This window comes from Ogataea polymorpha, assembly GCF_001664045.1.
Source record: "Ogataea polymorpha strain NCYC 495 leu1.1 chromosome Unknown OGAPOscaffold_4, whole genome shotgun sequence".
In the NCBI taxonomy this organism is placed as follows: Eukaryota; Fungi; Ascomycota; class Pichiomycetes; order Pichiales; family Pichiaceae; genus Ogataea; species Ogataea polymorpha.
The window spans coordinates 493938-511422 of NW_017264701.1; the positions used below are offsets into that span (position 1 = coordinate 493938).

The window sequence follows — 17485 nt, forward strand, 5'->3', positions numbered from 1 at the left end:
TCACCGCGGATAACTGCCTAAACGAGCGACGATTTTATTCCGCATGGAAATTCCCAATCTGATTCTTATCAGTGCAAAATAAATAGCTGCCAACTCCCAGCACCCAACTTATTATTAATCATGGTGTCTCAGCCTTTGTCTGTATCTGCCCCAGCCAATATCGAATCCCTGTACAAGTTCACGGACGACGTGTCGGATCCGCAACTGTTCGAGTCCTGGAAGCCCAAGATCGCTGCGTACCGCCAGGCTCTGGCGGACTCTCTGCAAGCCGAGTACAAGCTGCCCGAGACCGAAATCCCTGGCGATCTCGACGAGACCAATTTCAGCACGGTCCAATTTCTCAAAGAGACCAAGCACCTGACTCCACAGGAGCGCGAGATCACCGAGTCGTCTGCCACCGAGCTGCTGCGCAAGATGGAATCCAGAGAGCTGTCTGCCGTGGCGGTGCTGAAGGCATTTGCGCACCGGGCTGTGATTGCGCACCAGTTGACTAACTTTGCGTGCGAGTTCTTTGTGCACGAGGCGCTGCAGCGGGCCAAGCAGCTGGACGAGTACCTGGCTGTCCATGGAAAGCTGGCAGGCCCGCTGCACGGCATTCCGATTTCGCTCAAAGAGCAGATCGGGTACGCGGGCAAGATCACTCACGGTGGCTGGGTCGCGTGGCTGGACAACGTACCTAAGGAGGACGCCGTGACGGTGCAGGTGCTGCGGAACCTGGGCGCTGTGTTCTACGTGCGCACGAACGAGCCGCAGACACTGATGCACCTGGACTCCAACAACAACATTGTCGGCCGCACGCGCAACCCGCACAACTCGCTCTTGACCGCGGGCGGGTCTTCGGGTGGCGAGGGTGCCAGCGTGGGCTCGCGGGCATCGCCGCTGGGCGTGGGCACCGACATCGGCGGCTCGATCCGCGGACCGGCCGCCTTCTCTGGCGTGTACGGCCTGCGCCCAACCTCGAGACGGATCTCGACGTTTGGCGGCGTTTCGTCGGGCAAAGGCCAGGAGTCGATCGTCGCTGTCGCCGGCCCGCTCGCCAACAGCGTCGACGACATCGAGCTGTTCATGCGTGCGTACATCAACGCGGGCAAGCCGTGGGACCTGGATCCTTGGTCCCTGCCGATGCCATGGCGCCAGGTTGCCGTTCCGGAGCCGCAGACACTGACGGTCGCCGTGATGTACGACGACGGGATCGTGAAACCGCTGCCACCGATTATTCGCGGTCTCAAGCACACTGCGGACAAGCTGCAGCAGGCGGGCGTCAACGTGGTCGAGTTTCAGCCGCTCGAGACGGACAAACTGTACGAGGTGGCAAAGTTGCTGTACAACTGCGATGGCAACCATGCGCAGAAGGAGATGCTACGGCCGTCGGGCGAGCCACTGCTACCGCTCACGAAATGGGCACTGTCTTTCGGGCAAGGCGACCGCGCGCTGTCCATCACCGAGAACAGAGAGCTCAACTATCAGCGTGACAGGTTGCGGAAGCTGTACAACGACTATTTCGTCCAGAACAAGGTCGACTTCATCCTGTGCCCGAACTACTGCGGCCCGGCCCCGGTTTGTGTCCAAAATGGCGTCGAGGGCCCTTACTACTGGGGCTACACGTCGCACTTCAACCTGCTGGACTTGCCTAGTTTGACGGGTCCGACGGGACTTTATGCGGACCAAAAGGTCGATACGAAGCCGGAGTACACGCCGCGGTCGACGATCGAGGCAATCGAGCACGCCAAGTACAAGCCGGAGCTCGTTCACGGCGCGCCGATCTGCTACCAGCTGGTCGGGCGGCGGTACTCTGACGAGGAGGTCGTGGCTGCGGGCAAGCTTCTCGGGCAGATCCTGGAATTAGACTAGGTGGTTATATAGATCTACGAAATCCTATCCAAGACTGGTAAAAACTGCCCGACAATGAGCATCGGGATGTCGAACACGTCGCGCTTGATGGTCCAGATGCAGCAGCAGCGTAGGTAGTTGCGGTCCTCCGCCTTGCGAAGGTTGCAATCGGTGAGGTACGTGGCGTTGAGGTCGCCGAACGCGAGCTCGCTAAAGCTGCGGAAGTACTTGATCGTGCTCTCGTCGTCCATCAGCTCGACAATGAAAGTGCGCTTCGACAGCAGCGCCTTGCGCGAGTAGCCCGTCATGACGGCAAACGTGTCTGTGAGCGCAACGATCTCGCCCGTGCGGCGCCAGATCGCAATAGGCGACGGCGATAGCGCAATCAGATGCTCGTATTCCAGCAGCGACCGCTGGAACGAGTGCTCTGTGAACAGCAGATCGTTCTCGTGCAGCGATTTGGTGGCAGAAATAAACGACGGCCTGTACTTGGCCATGCACTTGGCAATCTCGATCAGCTGGCCCTTGCTGAAGCGCCGCTTCAAGTACGAGATCAGGGCGTGGTACGCGCGAGGATACCGGTACGGCTTGATCAGCTGGGTCAAATAAATATCGTCCGGGTGCTTCACGTGCTGGCGCACCAGGATCGGCGCGACGTAGAATTCGTCCTGCTCGGGCACCGCAGGCACCTCGCGGGCAAGGTTCGGCATCGCCGAGTGCCACTCGTTGTACACGTACGAGTTCGGGGTCTCATTGTTCGGGTACGACGACCGCATCGTCAGCGTCTCGATGTTGATCTCGATGAACGGCCGAAACTCCTTGTCCTCCTCGAAATCGACAAAGTCGTCCGTGGGCGAGGGCGGGTTCGTGTTGAGCAGGTCGGTCAGCTGTGCGTACTCGTCGTTGGCCATCGTCGACTCGAAGTTGCGCGGGTCCGGGGCAAATACGAAGGGCAGCGAGTCGAAGCCTTCGAGCGGCGCGTCCTGCGACGCCACAGACGACTGTCTGCTAGACTGCGTGCGCGAGCCCTCTCTGTAGACGCTTTTTTTCTTGCGCACCGAGTCCCGGCACGAGTCTGCGAGCCCACGCTTGGAGCAGTTCGCGCACGGGCGCGCGTCGTTGCACTGGAGGTGCTTGCGGTGGCAGAACTCGCACGCGACGCGCGTGGCCTTGCGCGAGAGCTTGACCTCGAGGGGAAGACGTTTGGTCATGGTGGTAGGTGTGGTCTGGGGAACCGCCGGGGCAGCGCGAAAATGTTTTTTTAAATAATTTATTCAAATTGAAAAATTTAGATTTTGGTCTCTACGTAGCCTAGTTACTTCTCAGCACGTCCAAGAACTGGCCCTTGGATGGCTTGGCTGGCTTGTTCTCGACCTTGGCAGATCCAAGCTTCTTCTCGGAGAAGGCCTTGGCGTATGGGTTGAGTCTCAGCAGAACCTGCTTGTTCTTCAATGGGTTCTTCTTCAGAACGTGAGTTCTCTTCTGGGTGGCCTGGCCAGCCGGTCTGACAACAGCCTGGATCTCAGCAGAGTTGATCAGTCTGGTGACGTCCGTGTTGGAGACAATGTTGGCTGGCAGAGCGTAGCCAGATTTGGATTGGTAGACAGAGTCCAGAGCAGCAAAGGCAGACTCGGTCCAGATGACAAATCTTCCCAAGTGGGCACCTGGAGCCAGTTGCAGCAAGCCCAGAGCGGTGACTGGAGCGGTCTCGACACCCGGCAGGTTTCTGAAAGCCTTGACAAGACCCTTGTCCTCGCCGTAGACAATCAATGGTCCTCTTCTTTGGGTGAATCTTCTGCCTCTCAGCTTACCCTTACCGGCTCTCATCTTCTTGGACTTGATCACCTTGACGACGTCCTTGTGGGCACCGACAGCCTTCAGGACAGCAACAGCTTCCTTGGTCTTGGAGACAGACTCAAGGTCGGAAGACACAACCAATGGAATCTGAGGAATCTCCTCGACTCTGTGGCCTCTGGCCAAAACCAGAGATTGCACAGCAGTGGCAGCAATGGCAGAAGCAGTGGCGTATCTCTTCTCGTTGAGATTGACCTTGACGTGCCATCTTCTCCAGATCTTGGTTGGAGCAAACATACGACCGCCTCTGCACATGTTACCGAAAGCAGCTTGGCCAGATCTGTGGGTTCCGCCACCGCCAACTCTTGGGATTCTGGCAACGGCTCTACCGGTACCCCAGGACTCGGCAGAGGTCTGGTGACCAGCGTTCTCAGCGACGGCGTAAGCCTGTCTCTTGTTCTTGTTGACTCTGGTGAAGACGGAGTGGACAATATCTGGTCTGATAGGAGCCTTGAACACGGCTGGGAGCGGCAGAGAGCTGGAAGTGGCCTTGCCGTCGAGGCTGACGACGGAAACTTGAGGAGTGGACATGGTTAAAAAATGATGAAAATTCAGAGTGAAAAAATTGTATCAAATATTTCCGGGTCGTGCAGCGTGCCCAATCCGTATCTGCGCGGCCGGGTAACCCCCATCCCGACCGGCCGCCCCCTCGCACCTGGGGACAAAATAAGCTGACCTCCTTTGTTTCCTGCCCCATTTAATATGTCGTCCACGATTGCACCCCTACTGCAGATCGATCCCTGGCTTGAGCCCTTTGCTGCCGAAATCGACCACCGGCGCAAGCTCGCCGACAATTGGCTTCAGGTGCTGCAGAAAAACGAGGGCGGGCTGCTCAAGTTCGCAGACTCTTATCAAAAACTGGGGTTCCATGTCAACCCTGACAACTCGATTTTCTACAAAGAGTATGCGCCCAACGCCGTCGCAGCGTGCGTGATCGGCGACTACAATGACTGGCAACACGACACGGACGTCATGACAAAGGACAATTACGGCTTCTTCAGCGTTGTTCTGCCTCCTGTCGGTGGGAAACCTGCTATCCCCCACAACTCGAGGGTCAAAATTTTACTCACGCTGCCTGATGGCTCCAAGGTTGCGCGGCTGTCGCCGTACATTCTGCGCGCTACTGCGCCACCCAAGGAGTACAACAACCCGGCGTACGAGGCCCGTTTCTGGAACCCCCCAACAAACTACGAGTTCAAGCATCCGAGACCGCCTCTGCCGCAGTCCCTCAAAATTTACGAGGCCCACGTCGGCATCTCGACTCCTGAACCGCGCATTGGCACCTACAAGGAGTTCACTGCCAACGTACTGCCCATGATCAAGGACCTGGGCTACAACACTGTCCAGCTCATGTCTATCATGGAACATGCATACTACGCTTCTTTCGGCTACCAGGTCACGTCGTTCTACGCGATCAGCTCGCGGTTTGGAACCCCAGAGGAGTTGAAGGAGCTCATTGATACGGCACACGGCATGGGTATCCGTGTTCTTCTCGACGTGGTGCACTCTCACGCGTCTAAAAACGTTGATGACGGACTCAATATGTTTGACGGCACCGACTACTGCTACTTCCACAGCGGCGGGAAGGGTGTCCACGACCAGTGGGATTCGAGACTGTTTAACTACGGCAGCTACGAGACACTGAGGTTCCTGCTCAGCAACCTCAAATTCTACTTACAAGAGTACAAGTTTGACGGGTTCCGGTTCGACGGTGTGACCAGCATGCTGTACGTTCATCATGGAATTGGCGAAGGCTTCTCTGGAGACTACAATGAGTATCTGAGCCCCAATGGATCTGTGGACAAGGAGTCTCTCACATACATGATGCTCGCAAACGACCTTTGCCGTCAATATGGAGAGGTCGAGAACTGTACCATCACGACGGTGGCAGAAGACGTGTCTGGTTATCCAACCTTGTGTATGCCTCGTTCAATTGGAGGTGTTGGATTTGATTACAGGCTTGCAATGTCGATTCCAGACATGTGGATCAAGATCCTCAAGCACTTGAGAGACGAAGACTGGGATATGGCTGCCATTGCGCACACTCTTACCAACAGAAGATACAAGGAAAAATGTATTGCATACGCAGAGTCTCATGACCAGGCCCTGGTCGGAGACAAGACGCTGGCATTTTGGCTCATGGACGCTCAAATGTACACTAACATGTCGGTTCTTACTGAACTTACCCCGGTCGTTGATCGCGGGATTCAGCTACACAAGATGATCAGGCTGGTCACGCAATCTCTCGGTGGAGAAGCGTATTTGAATTTTGAGGGTAACGAGTTTGGTCACCCAGAATGGCTGGATTTCCCTCGTCAAGGAAATGGCGAGTCGTACCACTACGCAAGAAGACAATTCAATCTGATAAAGGATGAATTGCTGAGATACAAGTTTTTGTACCAGTTTGACAAAGCAATGAACACCACAGAGTCGAAATACACTTGGCTGAATTCCGAGCCGGCGTACGTGTCTTTGAAGAATGAGGTAGACAAGGTGCTGGTTTACGAGCGAAACAACAAGCTGTTCTTGTTCAACTTTCATCCCACGCAATCGTTTACTGATTACAGGGTTGGTGTCGAGACTCCAGGCTGCTACAAGATCATATTAAACTCGGATCGGTCCGAATATGGCGGACATGGCCGTATCGACGAGTCCAAATCTGTCTTTTTCACCACTGAGTTCCCATGGAATAACAGAAAAAATTATATTCAGGTTTATCTACCTTCGCGGTGCGCCTTGGTTCTTGCTTTGGACAGCGAGATCAAGTAAGCACCTCATGCCAGTCATCACTATTCGATATCGGAAACAAACTTGATACGGTTGAGTACCAGCGATTCCATAAATATTTCAATGCATTTCTCGTGTGAGGTTTTAAGAGCATTAGCTTTGGTGAGGAACATCTCCTTCTTTTTGATCACGTTCTCTGTTGGAGTGATCTCGAACAATTTGGAGAGAGCCTCCACATGATTGGAAAGGTTACTCTGTGTTTTCTCCAGCATGCCCTTTTCCTTTGAGCTTTCTAGATAGAACATCAGGGCATACGACCACATCAGCGTGATACGGCATCTCAGCAGGGTATCGATCGACTCGCGGTAAAAATGGGCCTCGATCCACGACACTTTAGCCCGTTGCTGTATTTCCTGGACTTTGTACTCCAGCTTGGCAAGGAACTCTGTGTCTTTTTTCAATGAGACGCGGTGGATCTCGAACAGGTCGAAATAAAATAGGTATTTTTTGAGCGACACTCGAGACGTTTCCTGTTTCTCGCGCTCCTTCTTGGCCTCTTCGTCGTCGAAGCTTGTGCACACAAAGTTGTTTTTGTGACGGCTCCAATCGCCCAGGCAGATCCAACAAAACTGGTAGTGGCACTCTCCGCAGGTCATGTGGTTGCAGCCTCCATTTTTCTCAATTGGCGAGGAACATTTGGGACAGTCCTTTGTGTTTGCCGTGATCCAGTGCGACGTTTCAGTCTCGTCTTCACAGGTCTGAATCCATTTACGAACCACAGCACACGTGGCTGGAGCATGGTCCTCGCTCATGCACGCAAAGCAGAACCGATGACCGTTGGCACACTGCACGATGGGGATATACTTGTGTGCGACGTACTCCTCCACAGAGCTCATCACGTCCGAATCGAACCCCCTGTACTCGATGAAACACTCACAGTCGACAGCAGGACAGTTTCTAAACATCCGGGCATGTTTCTTAGTGTACTGGAGCACCACCGCGTACCAGTAGCGGGAGAGAAGCACTTTGTTGCGCCGTTCTTGTTTTTCGAGGCGTTGTTGTCGAATATGGCGCTCGTGGAAATTGAACAGCGCGTCGTCGGCGCTTTCCTCGCCGTCCCCAGACTCTGCATCCTCCTCGTCGGAACTCTCGCTAGCCAGCTTCTGGTATTTTGCCATGATTTGCTCCGACGTCAACGGACCACCCAAGTTCTGTCTCTGTGCCCGCGACTCTTGTTCTTCCTTTTGCAGCGCTCTCTGCTCGTCGATTGCACTTAGCTGCGCCAGCTCTCCCGGCCGCACGTACAGATGACAAGCAGTGTCGGGACACTTCACCAGTCCGGTCTGGCTGCCTCTAACATAGCGCACATAGCAATCCACGCAGTATCGATGATCACACCACGAAAGCCCGAACGTTTCGATCGGGCCCTCGGTGCAGCAGATCGCGCACATAAACTCCGGCCCGGCCGTCTCCACAAGCCCAGACACCACCGCCGTGTCTGTCGCGAGCCCGCACTCTCGACGCAGGTTACCCGGCTCTTTTGTAGTGAAGTCCTCCAGCAGCTTCTGCTCGTTCCACTCGTACTTGAGCATCAGCACGGCGCAGTCGTCCTCGCCGATCTGCAGAATGCTGTCCACGTCCCCGATATGCGCCTTGAGCTGGGCCTCGATCTCGTCCGCCTCCACGGGCTTGTACCGCATGCGATGCGTGCTCAGACCGTTCGCCGTCTGTCTGTTCTTGTGCGTGTAGTGCACAGAATCTGTTAAAGACAGCGCCTCAAGCTCGTCGAACGATACAGAGCTCGCGTACTCTTCCTCGGACTCGTACTCAAACTCGCTGGCGGACATAAATTAGATAAATAATTGCACAGCCAGCAAAAATAAATCTCGAGCTCTCTTCAACCATGCTCAGTTATGTAAATATCTAGTGGCGTTAGAAGCAATCGCTAAGCCGAGTTTTGTGATTGGACTGCCTATACCGTATTCACCTCAGCCATGACATCAGCCCCACGATTCCAGCTCATCACCTATACACGTTGATGGTGCCGCTGCGGTCGCCACTGACGAGCATGTCGTACGGCAGACACACCCACGCAATGTGCAGCACCCGGTCGCGGTGGCCGACCGCTGCGGCCGTGCGTTTCTGGCCTGTGCGTCGCTCGCTCACAAACATGAGATTCGAGTTGATCTGCGTCGCCACAAACGACGCCGCCGCGGCGTTCCCCACCAAACACGAGCGCTCGGGCTCGCCAAGGTCCCACACAGTCAGCTGGTTGTGTGGAGCAGCGCTCACCAACACCCCGCCGGCACATTTCAAGGCTGTGCAACTTTTGTCGGCGGTGATTAGCTCATCAGAGAGCTCGAGCTGCGCCAGCTGGTCGTCCAGCGAATCGTTCTCGTTGCCCAGCTCGGTCACGATGTACGTTTCGATCGTGGAGGACACGCTGGAGCAGCAGAAAACCTGTCGGGGCTGCAGGCGTGCCACGTCCCAGACAGTCACGTCTGCGTCGCCAGAGCCGCCAATCACGGCTATGTATCTGGACTTTCTGCCGTTCGGCGAGTACTCTGGCGGCAAAGTCTCGATGCGGTGGATCGGGAAGCTCGATCCGCGGAATTTTGCGCTCTTCAGTGAGATCTCAAAGTTCAAGTCCCACAGGTCCAAGATACCCTTTGACGTACCGACAACAGCCCAACCCTGCGACTCGTCCACCGCTAGCGCGGTCGGTATCCCGTGCGATAGGTTGCACTGCACCGAAAAGACAGGCTTCATGGTGCGTACATCAAGGCCAAAAAGCTTGGATGTTGGCGTGGTGGCCACCAGAAGCGGTTTTTCAGCCCGCCAGAAGAACCCCAGCTGCAGTGCATACCTGTCGGTTTTGTCCAGCTTGTAGTGTCTGATGAGGCTCGTTTTGGCGGAGGAGTGTCTTCTGTGCGTGTTTGCAAACTCAAGTCGGAAAATCTTGATGTAGCCGTCCTTGGTGGCTACCGCGAGACAGTATCTATTTGGCATAAATTTGATAGCCACAATCGGTGATTCCAGGTTAACGGCCAGCGTCGACGACCCGGTGACGTTCATCTCGAGCCGCGCAGAATCCCACAGCTTGAGCTCGCCGGACTCGTCGCTCGAGATGAAAAACTTATGATCCGGAGAAACTTCGAGGCCGGTGATAGCCGCCTTGTGCTCCACCAGCCGGGAAATCAATGTTCCAGACACCTGTGATTTCTCGCGAGTTTCGGGTGGTTCGTATGCCGCGGCAGGCCCGCCGAACTCGTTATAGTCGTCCAAAGTCGGCTCGAAGGACATGCTGCCCAAGAATTTGAGAATGTACGGGTTTGTTCCGGAGTAGCTGTGTTTAATTTTGGTGGTGATTTTCTGGACGCTGGTCGACTCCTCGGCAGAAACAGGCGTCGACGGCGGCAGCGACGTTGTTTCTCCGCCGACTGCGCGGCTGCTGGTGAATGTGAGCGGGTCTGCTTTAGCGGCAGTACCGTACAGCAGAGCAGGCGCCTTTCTGGGAGCAGACGACGCCGCAGAGCCGTTCAGGGCTCCTGACGCAGGGTCCTCGCTCGGAACCACCTCCGAGCGGTGCAAGACATCGAAGAACACGGTACGTGGGAGCACATTGGGCTTGGATACATCGGCAGAAATCATTTGCTGGCTATTGGTGCGTGCGATTTTGTAGATGTAGGAGCGCAGCGTCGCCACTTTCCAGAGCTCCGAGTCGGCCATCCCCACGGACTTGAGCCGCTCGACGTGCTGCAGATCGCTCTGGCTCAGTGGCACCTCATTGTTGGCCACCACCGTCATGTCGTCGACGCCATGGAAGCGATGCAGCGAACTCTGGGCCACGTTTTTGCGCAAAAATGCGATGCCAGACGTGTTGAACAGGTCTCCGCGGCGGTGCGACGCCTCTACACGCTGCCAAAACAGCGACTGGTCCTGTTTCAGGGACCACGCTTGCGCCAGTGTGTACACGGCAAGCGAAATCGGCTGCTGGGCACTGATATAGAGCGACTCCCACGAAAACTCGGTCAATTCGTCCTGGAAAAATGGCCTGATGATCGGGTAGAGCATGCAGTAGAGGTCTGCAAGTGACAGACTAGAACCGACGGCCACAACAAGATCGAGTACCGCCTGTCTGATGGTCTCGTTTGGGAGCAGCAGCAGACGGATCGTGAGCTTGACAAGGTCCCAGTAGTGGACTTTGCGCACGAGTCCAAGTTTGCAGAGCTCCGTGAAAGTCTTGATAACACCGATGACGACCAGCTCGTCGGCGTCGTTCAGCGATTGCACTAAGAGCGGCAGAATGTACTGCTCCAAACTGACAATGCCGACGAAAACAGAGATGGGCACGATGCTGGCGACAAAACCGAGCCGGATGTTGGGGTTCTTATCATTGAGGTATGTGATGAGATGGCTCAGAATGATGTCGTTGGTCCTGTCTTTGCCGAAAAACGCAGCAAGGGGTAAAATATTTTTCAGCAGCGAGATACGCACAAACGAGTCCTGGTCGGTGAGGATCTGCACCACGAGTGACTCAAACTCCACCACCATGTTCTTGAATGATTTTTCCAGCTGCAGGTCGTTCTCGATCGCAAACTCGTCGGACGCCGCGTGCTGCGGTTGCACGCTGAAAAGCGTGGCCATTTCGTAGAACCGGCGCGCGGTCCGCGCCAAGTAGGGCAGACAGCCCGCAAACACAGACCGCAGATATCGGCCAGCCTCCGGCTGCGTGGTATCCTGATACGTGCGCTTGAGAAACTGCTGTAGCTTGGGGAGAACGTATTCCGGGAAGATGTATGCGTTGACGGGTGTAATCACGTCCACCATGGTCAGAAGCTGAGCCAAACACCGCAGAGCAGCACTCTGTACGTCCTCGCTCGGATCGTCCAGCATGTACATTAGATACGGCAGACACCTGTCCAGCTTGGCCTCGTCGTGGAGCTGTTCTGCAAAGGAGAGAATGATATCGCAGGCCTGCACTCTGAACGACGAATGCGTCGAGTTTCGCACACTATGCAGCACCAAGGACAGCAAAATTAAAGACGCGCAGTCGTTCGAGGCCTTGAAAACCTCATTTGTCGGTTTGGGCACATGGTCGTTCATGCCGGGCAGCTGCAAACGAACAGGAATCATTGTATCTGTGACTTGTTTCTTGTCGTCGTCGTATTGGTGCTTGAACCCTAAATAAAGCGAGATTTTATCGAAATCGTTGTAAACGCGGGCAATGCGCATGTCGCAGCTGCGAAACGGATCGCTTACCTCTGTAATGTCGCTGAGTTTCCTCATATATGGATGCAGAAACGTGTAAAAATGGTCGGGAAACACAGAGCGGCGAAACTGGGTCAGACAATCCTGCGCAGAGAGCCGCTGCCGGGGGTCTAGAGCAATCATGCTCTGGATCAGTCTGCGCACGTTTATGTCGTCTATCGTGTCCAAGTTCGGCTGGTATTCACCTTTTTTGTACTTGAATAGCTGCGCAAGCGTGAAAATTGAGAGACCCTCGAGATAGATCTCGGCAATGGCACACCCCAGCGAGAAAATGTCCATTTGCCAGGTCAGTTTGGCGTCCGGATGCTCGTCGACTTCTTTGTCTGAAGCAAGAAACCGCTCGGGAGCAACATGGCACGTGTGGCGCTGGCTGGTATCAAAGTAGAACGAAAACTGCGAAGGGTTGTTCTCTGGCAGATACACAGGCTTGAACACAGCAAAGTCACTGATCAGACACCAGTTCCAGGACGTCATCAGCACATTTTCTGTTTTCAGATCGCCATGGTACACGTTTTTCTGATGCATGCGAGAAAGTCCAACAAGAAGCTGGTACACAATCCATTTGCGCTCGATCGGCTCCAAAAATGGACGGATACTTATCCGGTCGTAGAGATTGTAGCGAATATAAGGGCGAATCAGGTATCCTGCTCTCTGGGAGTCTATTATTTTCTCAAAGGGTAAGACGTTAGGTAATTCCAACAAGTCGACCCTCAGCTTTTCCAGCTCGCGCACCCAGGCCTCGAGATTTAGCTCGGTGCTGGGCTTTATGAGTAGCTTGACAACAACGGCCCCTTCTTTGTCAAGACATTTGATGGTCTTCAGAAATCGAGTCGAGCTTAACGGTTTGCTGTACTGAACATCACTGAGATAGTCTATGTAGGCGGAAACGGCAATTGTCTGTGCTGTGGGCGACAGAAGCGACAACTGGGCACCCATCAGAAATAACTTAAATAAATAAAAGTCGGACACAGCCTTATTTTTCATACGTGTATCATTTATTCTAATCTCATTAGCTTACAGTATACCACGGAGCCCTACTTGAGCGTCGCCTTTCTTTCCTTGCGGAAAAGCTCGACTTCCTCGTGTAGCAGGATTTTCATGTCGTTGACGGTGCGACACTTCCACTCGAAACTGAAGTCGAACGGCTGTGCAACCTCTGGCTCGTCTTCCAAATTGCGGACCTCAGCGAGTAAGGGGTGGTCCAAACACTGCTCGACAGTGTACCGTTTCTCGACCTTCCAGCAAAGCAGGTTCGAAAGCAAATCGTGGGCCAGCACGCTGGCGTGAGGATACACGTTGGACCACTCCTGTTTCTGGAACTGCGGTTTCGAGGACGCAAAGTAGTCCCACGCCACAGTAGAGTTGTACCCTAGTATCACGTTTCTTGAGGGAGTGCCCAACACTTTGCAGATCTCACTGATCTGGTGCATCTGGTCGTCGCCAATGAAGAGCGGCTTGCGGCCGTACAGCTCGCCAAAAATACACCCAACGGCCCACATGTCGATCTCCTTGCCGTACTGTTTTCTTGTGAGAATTAACTCTGGCGCGCGATACCACCGCGTGGCGACATAGTTGGTGATGTTGCTGGATCTATGGTTCTTGTTCATGTACTGTTCCGAGATTCCGCGTGCGAGGCCGAAGTCGCAGATCTTGAGCACTCCCTGGCTCGTCACCAGAATGTTGCCCGGCTTGAGGTCTCGATGAATCACGTCTGCGGAGTGGATGTATTTTAGTCCGCATAAGATCTGGTACAGGAAGCACTGGATGTGGAACTCGCTGAACTGCACGGACGAGTGGATCACCTTGGCCAAATCGTAGTCTACCAGCTCCTGGAAACAGTACAGCCCGTCGTAGGGCTTCATGTAGACGATGTCGAGGTCCACCAAGTTGATAATATTTTTGTGGCCCTTGAAGTAGGACATGAGCTTGAGCTCTCTCACCGCGCGTTTCAGCAGCACCTCCTTGTTGAAGATGTTGCTAACCTTTTTTATGGCGATGGACACCTTATCCTTTGATTGCATGTCGACCGCCGAGCACACTGTTCCGTACGAGCCCTTTCCAAGCACAGATATGATATGGTACCGGGAGTCCAGGTAGAAGTTGGCCTTTTCGTACACTATTCTGGAAGGCGCCTGCTTCTGTTGTTTGGTGTTGGAAGCGAGTCTGTTGTTGAGCGTGCGGGCGACATATCCCTCTTCGATCGACATGTTTTATGGGAGCGCCAGAAGGAGAGAAAAAAAAGGGCAGGGGAAAAAATTATGCGAAACTGAACGAGGGCAACACCCCACCGTCGGGCACATGTGCAAGTTCCAGCTGCTGGAATTTGCCCGACGACTGGTGGAAATAGAGCCCTGAGATCGAGCCCGTGAGCTGGTTGAAGCAGATGTAATAGAAACCTTCAAATGAGGCTCCCATGATGCTCTTCACGCTGGCGTCCGGAACGAGAAATATCTCTTTCCACCTCATGTAGAGATGCTCGTTGTTCAGTGCGGTGTCGTATATGTGTTGGTTGGCGAGGTCGTTTTCCTGGTCGAAATCCAGACTTCTCCAGGACGGGAACCTGCTCCAGTGCTGGAGGTCGTTGCGCTTGTTGGATCCCCACTCCTCGTGGGCCGTGTAAAACGAGTGGTGCGGGCCGATGATCTCTCCTTTGAAGAACGTGGTGAACTCGGGATGCGACTCCGTCAGGCCGTGGATCGTGAAGTAGCCGCACAAATACGATCTTTTCAGGTCCACCTCTTTCAAGTCCACGCGCACCTCAAACGTCGACCGGCCGGACTGCTGGGACCCTATGAAGGAGGAGTTCGGCTTGAGGAAAGACGAGACTTGCGACTTGTGCCGGCCGGCGAAGAAGTCGCGCACGCCGGGCGACGCGACGATCTGCGGAGGCGGAGCATGGTGTCTGGCCTTGAGCGGGTGTGTCGAGCCCGTGTAGCGCTCCTGGGTATCTATGTGGTCAATGTTTATAGGCGTCGGCATGGATTTAGTGGAAATAAAGCGAGTCTAACTTTTTTTTTTGCCAGGTGACACAACAAAGGAGAACAGCGTCTGGAGCTGACAGATTGGTGTAGGACGACGATTCACGAGTATCGAAAATGCAATCAGCGGAAAGTGCACAACACTGTAGGATAAAAATTTCCTCTAGATACCTGTTGACCAATTTAATTCTTTTTCCTTTGCCCGCTTCAGCCTTTCTTTCCCGTATCTTATCGCGTGGATTCGCGAAATTAATAATTTTTCACAGATTTTCGACATCCATGAGCGACGAGTACCGAGCGTTGAAGGACGTTTTTGCAGGCACGATGGGCGGCATAGCCCAGGTCCTGGTTGGCCAGCCGTTCGATACCACCAAGGTGCGTATCCAGTCCGCAGAGGGTCACGTCTCGCCCGTCTACGTAGTGCGCCAACTGCTGACCAACGAGGGTCCTATGGCCTTCTACAAAGGGACGCTGACCCCTCTGATCGGAGTCGGGGCCTGTGTGTCTGTGCAGTTTGGCGTCAACGAGTTCATGAAACGCACGTTTTCGAGTCTCAACGGCCCTGGAAGTTCACTCAGTATGCCTCAGTTTTACGTGTGCGGAGCAGCAGCAGGATTTGCAAACGGTTTTATAGCCGCACCAATTGAGCACATCAGAATCAGATTGCAAACGCAGACCACCGGCACCAAGACGTTCAACGGGCCTCTGGACGTGATCAAGAAGCTGTACCATACGGGAGGCATCAAGTTAATCTACCGGGGTCTGGGACCTACGCTGGCAAGAGAAAGTTTGGGTAGCGGAGCGTATTTTCTGACTTTTGAAGCTCTCGTGAAAAACGAGATCGAGTCGCGGAATATTGCCAGGAAGGACATCGAGAACTGGAAGCTCTGCGTCTTTGGGGCGCTGGCAGGTTACGGGATGTGGTTCAGTATTTATCCGATCGATGTGATCAAGTCCAACATGCAGACGGACAACTACAAGAAGCTGGTTTATAGAAATGCTGTTGAGACTATTAGGGGTATTTGGAGACAGAGCGGTGCCTGGGGGCTAGTCAAAGGATTCTCGCCGACTATTCTGAGAGCTGCCCCAGCCAACGCGGCCACTTTTCTGGCCTTTGAAATTACCATGCGGTATCTGAACTAGAATTCGAGAATAATTAAAGTACTGAAAAATTTAATTTCTAGTACAAGCCAGAGGAGAGAAACCGGTCAACGTAGCCGCCGCTTTTCTGCGTCGCATCATCGTCCTCCTCGTCCTCCAGCCGTCTCAGCAAGTAGTCGACTTCGACCTTCTTCGTGAGCGGAATCACGAAATCCTTGTAGATTTTCACAATCACCTCGGGCTTCACCTTGCTCTGAATGTGCTGCGTAAACTTTAGTGTCGGGTCTGTTCCATACGCCCTACCCTTCTCCAGAAGTCTGTCCAAGATCCGTTTTTCGACCTCGGCGTTTGTGATGAGCGCCTCAATGCCTTCCACATCTCTCTTTTTGATCAGATCCACAATCTTGTCCCCCTCACTGATAAATTTAGCCTCTGCGACAAAACGGCCAAAATGGATTCTTCTGGATAGCGACTGCAGGCACTCGATGTCGGCCATTGCGCACGAGCCAAGGTTGTCCTCCTGCTCTCCGCTGCCTGCAGCTATTCCTGGTACTATCTCTGACGTGTAGATCTTGAGTATCTCTTTGTTGACGTTGATTTCATCCGCGTAGGAGGCTAGCACCGATGGGTAGTTGATCTTGGGCAGAAACGTTTTTTCCAGCACGTTGGGGAAAAAAGGCACCTCGTCTGGCGCGTCGTATCTCCTCACCTGCGAATGGATTCGCTCGTGCTGCGACAACAGCCAGTCCAAGAACGAGCCGTCGAAGTTGGGAATAGGGAACTGGTTGACTTTGTACACCGAGGGCGACGCATAGAACTGCGACCGCTCGATAAAGTTGAAGATGATCGTATCCTCCATCCGGACCAAGGCATCTCTAATGTTGCCAAGGTCCAGCACTGTTTCTGGTTTCATAAAGTCCATACCTACAAAAACTAAACAGGAAAAAAAAAACGACTCCTCAAGTCCGCTTATCCTCGCCTAAAAGCCACGAAAGATGTCTGAACCACAAAAACCGCTGGATTCGCTCCTCCTTGCTGCCTCCAAACCCGTAGTTTTCACGTGCGTCTATAAGGTCGTTTCGCGATTTCTCTGTCATTCTAATGCGTCTCGTGAGCGACTCGCGATACGTTCCGCCAATGTAATCGTCATATAGTATGATGTGTGCAAACTGCAATGCGGTGTATATTCCGGTGGCAACAAGCAGCGTGAGAAGTATGGAACGCCTATTCTGCCTAAACGTCTCCATATTGCTGGCATTGGGCCCCATGTCTCTCCATGTGTTGTCAGTGTAATAACCGAACCCAAAATCTTGTTGACCGTGCCACCTGTCCTCCCAGGTGCCGTACGTGGATGGCCGATATTGGCCAGCCTGCGGAGCAGTTTTCGGCCGGTAAAGGCCGCTGGAGTTGTCCTCCCAGCCAATCCCGTAGTTATCGTAGTTCTGTCGTGTCTGCGGGTTTTTCAGCAGAGCATACGCGGCAAGAATCCGCTTGAAACGGTGCTCTTTCTCCTTATCTTCCAGAACATCGTGCGCCGAGTCCGGATGGTAGACCTTGGCCAACTCGTAGAATCGCTTCTTAAGCTCCTCCTGCCTCACGTTGCTCTGTTTCAAACCAAGTACATCGTAGGGCGTAGCATTCTTGAATGTCGGATACATCTTGAGCAGCCGCCCAACGTTCGAGTCGGTGCTGTACCCCCGTCTACAAAAACGGCAAATAAGCAT

General features: G+C 53.8%; 10 protein-coding genes across 10 annotated transcripts; 3 read left to right on the forward strand and 7 right to left on the reverse strand.

The window, feature by feature from the left end:
- Positions 1-120: 120 nt before the first annotated feature.
- On the forward strand, positions 121-1881 carry OGAPODRAFT_94104 (uncharacterized protein; the record flags this gene model as incomplete). The annotated part of the gene is made up of 1 exon (XM_018357469.1): positions 121-1881. The coding sequence occupies one exon, from the start codon at positions 121-123 to the stop codon at positions 1849-1851; it is 1731 nt and encodes a 576-aa protein (XP_018210593.1). The 3' UTR covers positions 1852-1881.
- On the reverse strand, positions 1876-3041 carry OGAPODRAFT_94105 (uncharacterized protein; the record flags this gene model as incomplete). Its single annotated transcript, XM_018357470.1, has 2 exons — positions 1876-1885; positions 1927-3041. 2 exons carry the CDS (start codon positions 3039-3041, stop codon positions 1876-1878), a joined length of 1125 nt encoding a protein of 374 aa, XP_018210594.1.
- A 64-nt stretch (positions 3042-3105) lies between these two features.
- OGAPODRAFT_76594 (60S ribosomal protein L4-B) lies at positions 3106-4215 on the reverse strand (the record flags this gene model as incomplete). The annotated part of the gene is made up of 1 exon (XM_018356202.1): positions 3106-4215. The coding sequence occupies one exon, from the start codon at positions 4213-4215 to the stop codon at positions 3142-3144; it is 1074 nt and encodes a 357-aa protein (XP_018210595.1). The 3' UTR covers positions 3106-3141.
- Positions 4216-4386: 171 nt separating this feature from the next.
- On the forward strand, positions 4387-8051 carry OGAPODRAFT_94107 (uncharacterized protein; the record flags this gene model as incomplete). The annotated part of the gene is made up of 1 exon (XM_018357471.1): positions 4387-8051. The coding sequence occupies one exon, from the start codon at positions 4387-4389 to the stop codon at positions 6451-6453; it is 2067 nt and encodes a 688-aa protein (XP_018210596.1). The 3' UTR covers positions 6454-8051.
- OGAPODRAFT_88136 (uncharacterized protein) lies at positions 4397-8135 on the reverse strand. The gene is made up of 2 exons (XM_018356885.1): positions 7685-8135; positions 4397-7450 (listed from the first exon to the last, which is right to left on the reverse strand). The coding sequence occupies exons 1-2, from the start codon at positions 8109-8111 to the stop codon at positions 6474-6476; spliced, it is 1404 nt and encodes a 467-aa protein (XP_018210597.1). The 5' UTR covers positions 8112-8135; the 3' UTR covers positions 4397-6473.
- Positions 8136-8326: 191 nt separating this feature from the next.
- OGAPODRAFT_94109 (uncharacterized protein) lies at positions 8327-12618 on the reverse strand (the record flags this gene model as incomplete). Its single annotated transcript, XM_018357472.1, has 1 exon — positions 8327-12618. The coding sequence occupies one exon, from the start codon at positions 12616-12618 to the stop codon at positions 8434-8436; it is 4185 nt and encodes a 1394-aa protein (XP_018210598.1). The 3' UTR covers positions 8327-8433.
- Positions 12619-12679: 61 nt separating this feature from the next.
- OGAPODRAFT_16502 (uncharacterized protein) lies at positions 12680-14796 on the reverse strand. Its single transcript, XM_018354475.1, has one exon. It carries the CDS (start codon positions 13887-13889, stop codon positions 12717-12719), a length of 1173 nt encoding a protein of 390 aa, XP_018210599.1. The 5' UTR covers positions 13890-14796; the 3' UTR covers positions 12680-12716.
- Positions 13939-14661, reverse strand: OGAPODRAFT_8460 (uncharacterized protein; the record flags this gene model as incomplete). The annotated part of the gene is made up of 1 exon (XM_018356774.1): positions 13939-14661. The coding sequence occupies one exon, from the start codon at positions 14659-14661 to the stop codon at positions 13939-13941; it is 723 nt and encodes a 240-aa protein (XP_018210600.1).
- Positions 14797-14939: 143 nt separating the features above from the next.
- On the forward strand, positions 14940-17450 carry OGAPODRAFT_100371 (uncharacterized protein; the record flags this gene model as incomplete). Its single annotated transcript, XM_018352974.1, has 1 exon — positions 14940-17450. The coding sequence occupies one exon, from the start codon at positions 14940-14942 to the stop codon at positions 15801-15803; it is 864 nt and encodes a 287-aa protein (XP_018210601.1). The 3' UTR covers positions 15804-17450.
- Positions 14955-17450, reverse strand: OGAPODRAFT_16504 (chorismate mutase). Its single transcript, XM_018354476.1, has one exon. The coding sequence runs from the start codon at positions 16681-16683 to the stop codon at positions 15841-15843; it is 843 nt and encodes a 280-aa protein (XP_018210602.1). The 5' UTR covers positions 16684-17450; the 3' UTR covers positions 14955-15840.
- Positions 17451-17485: the final 35 nt, after the last annotated feature.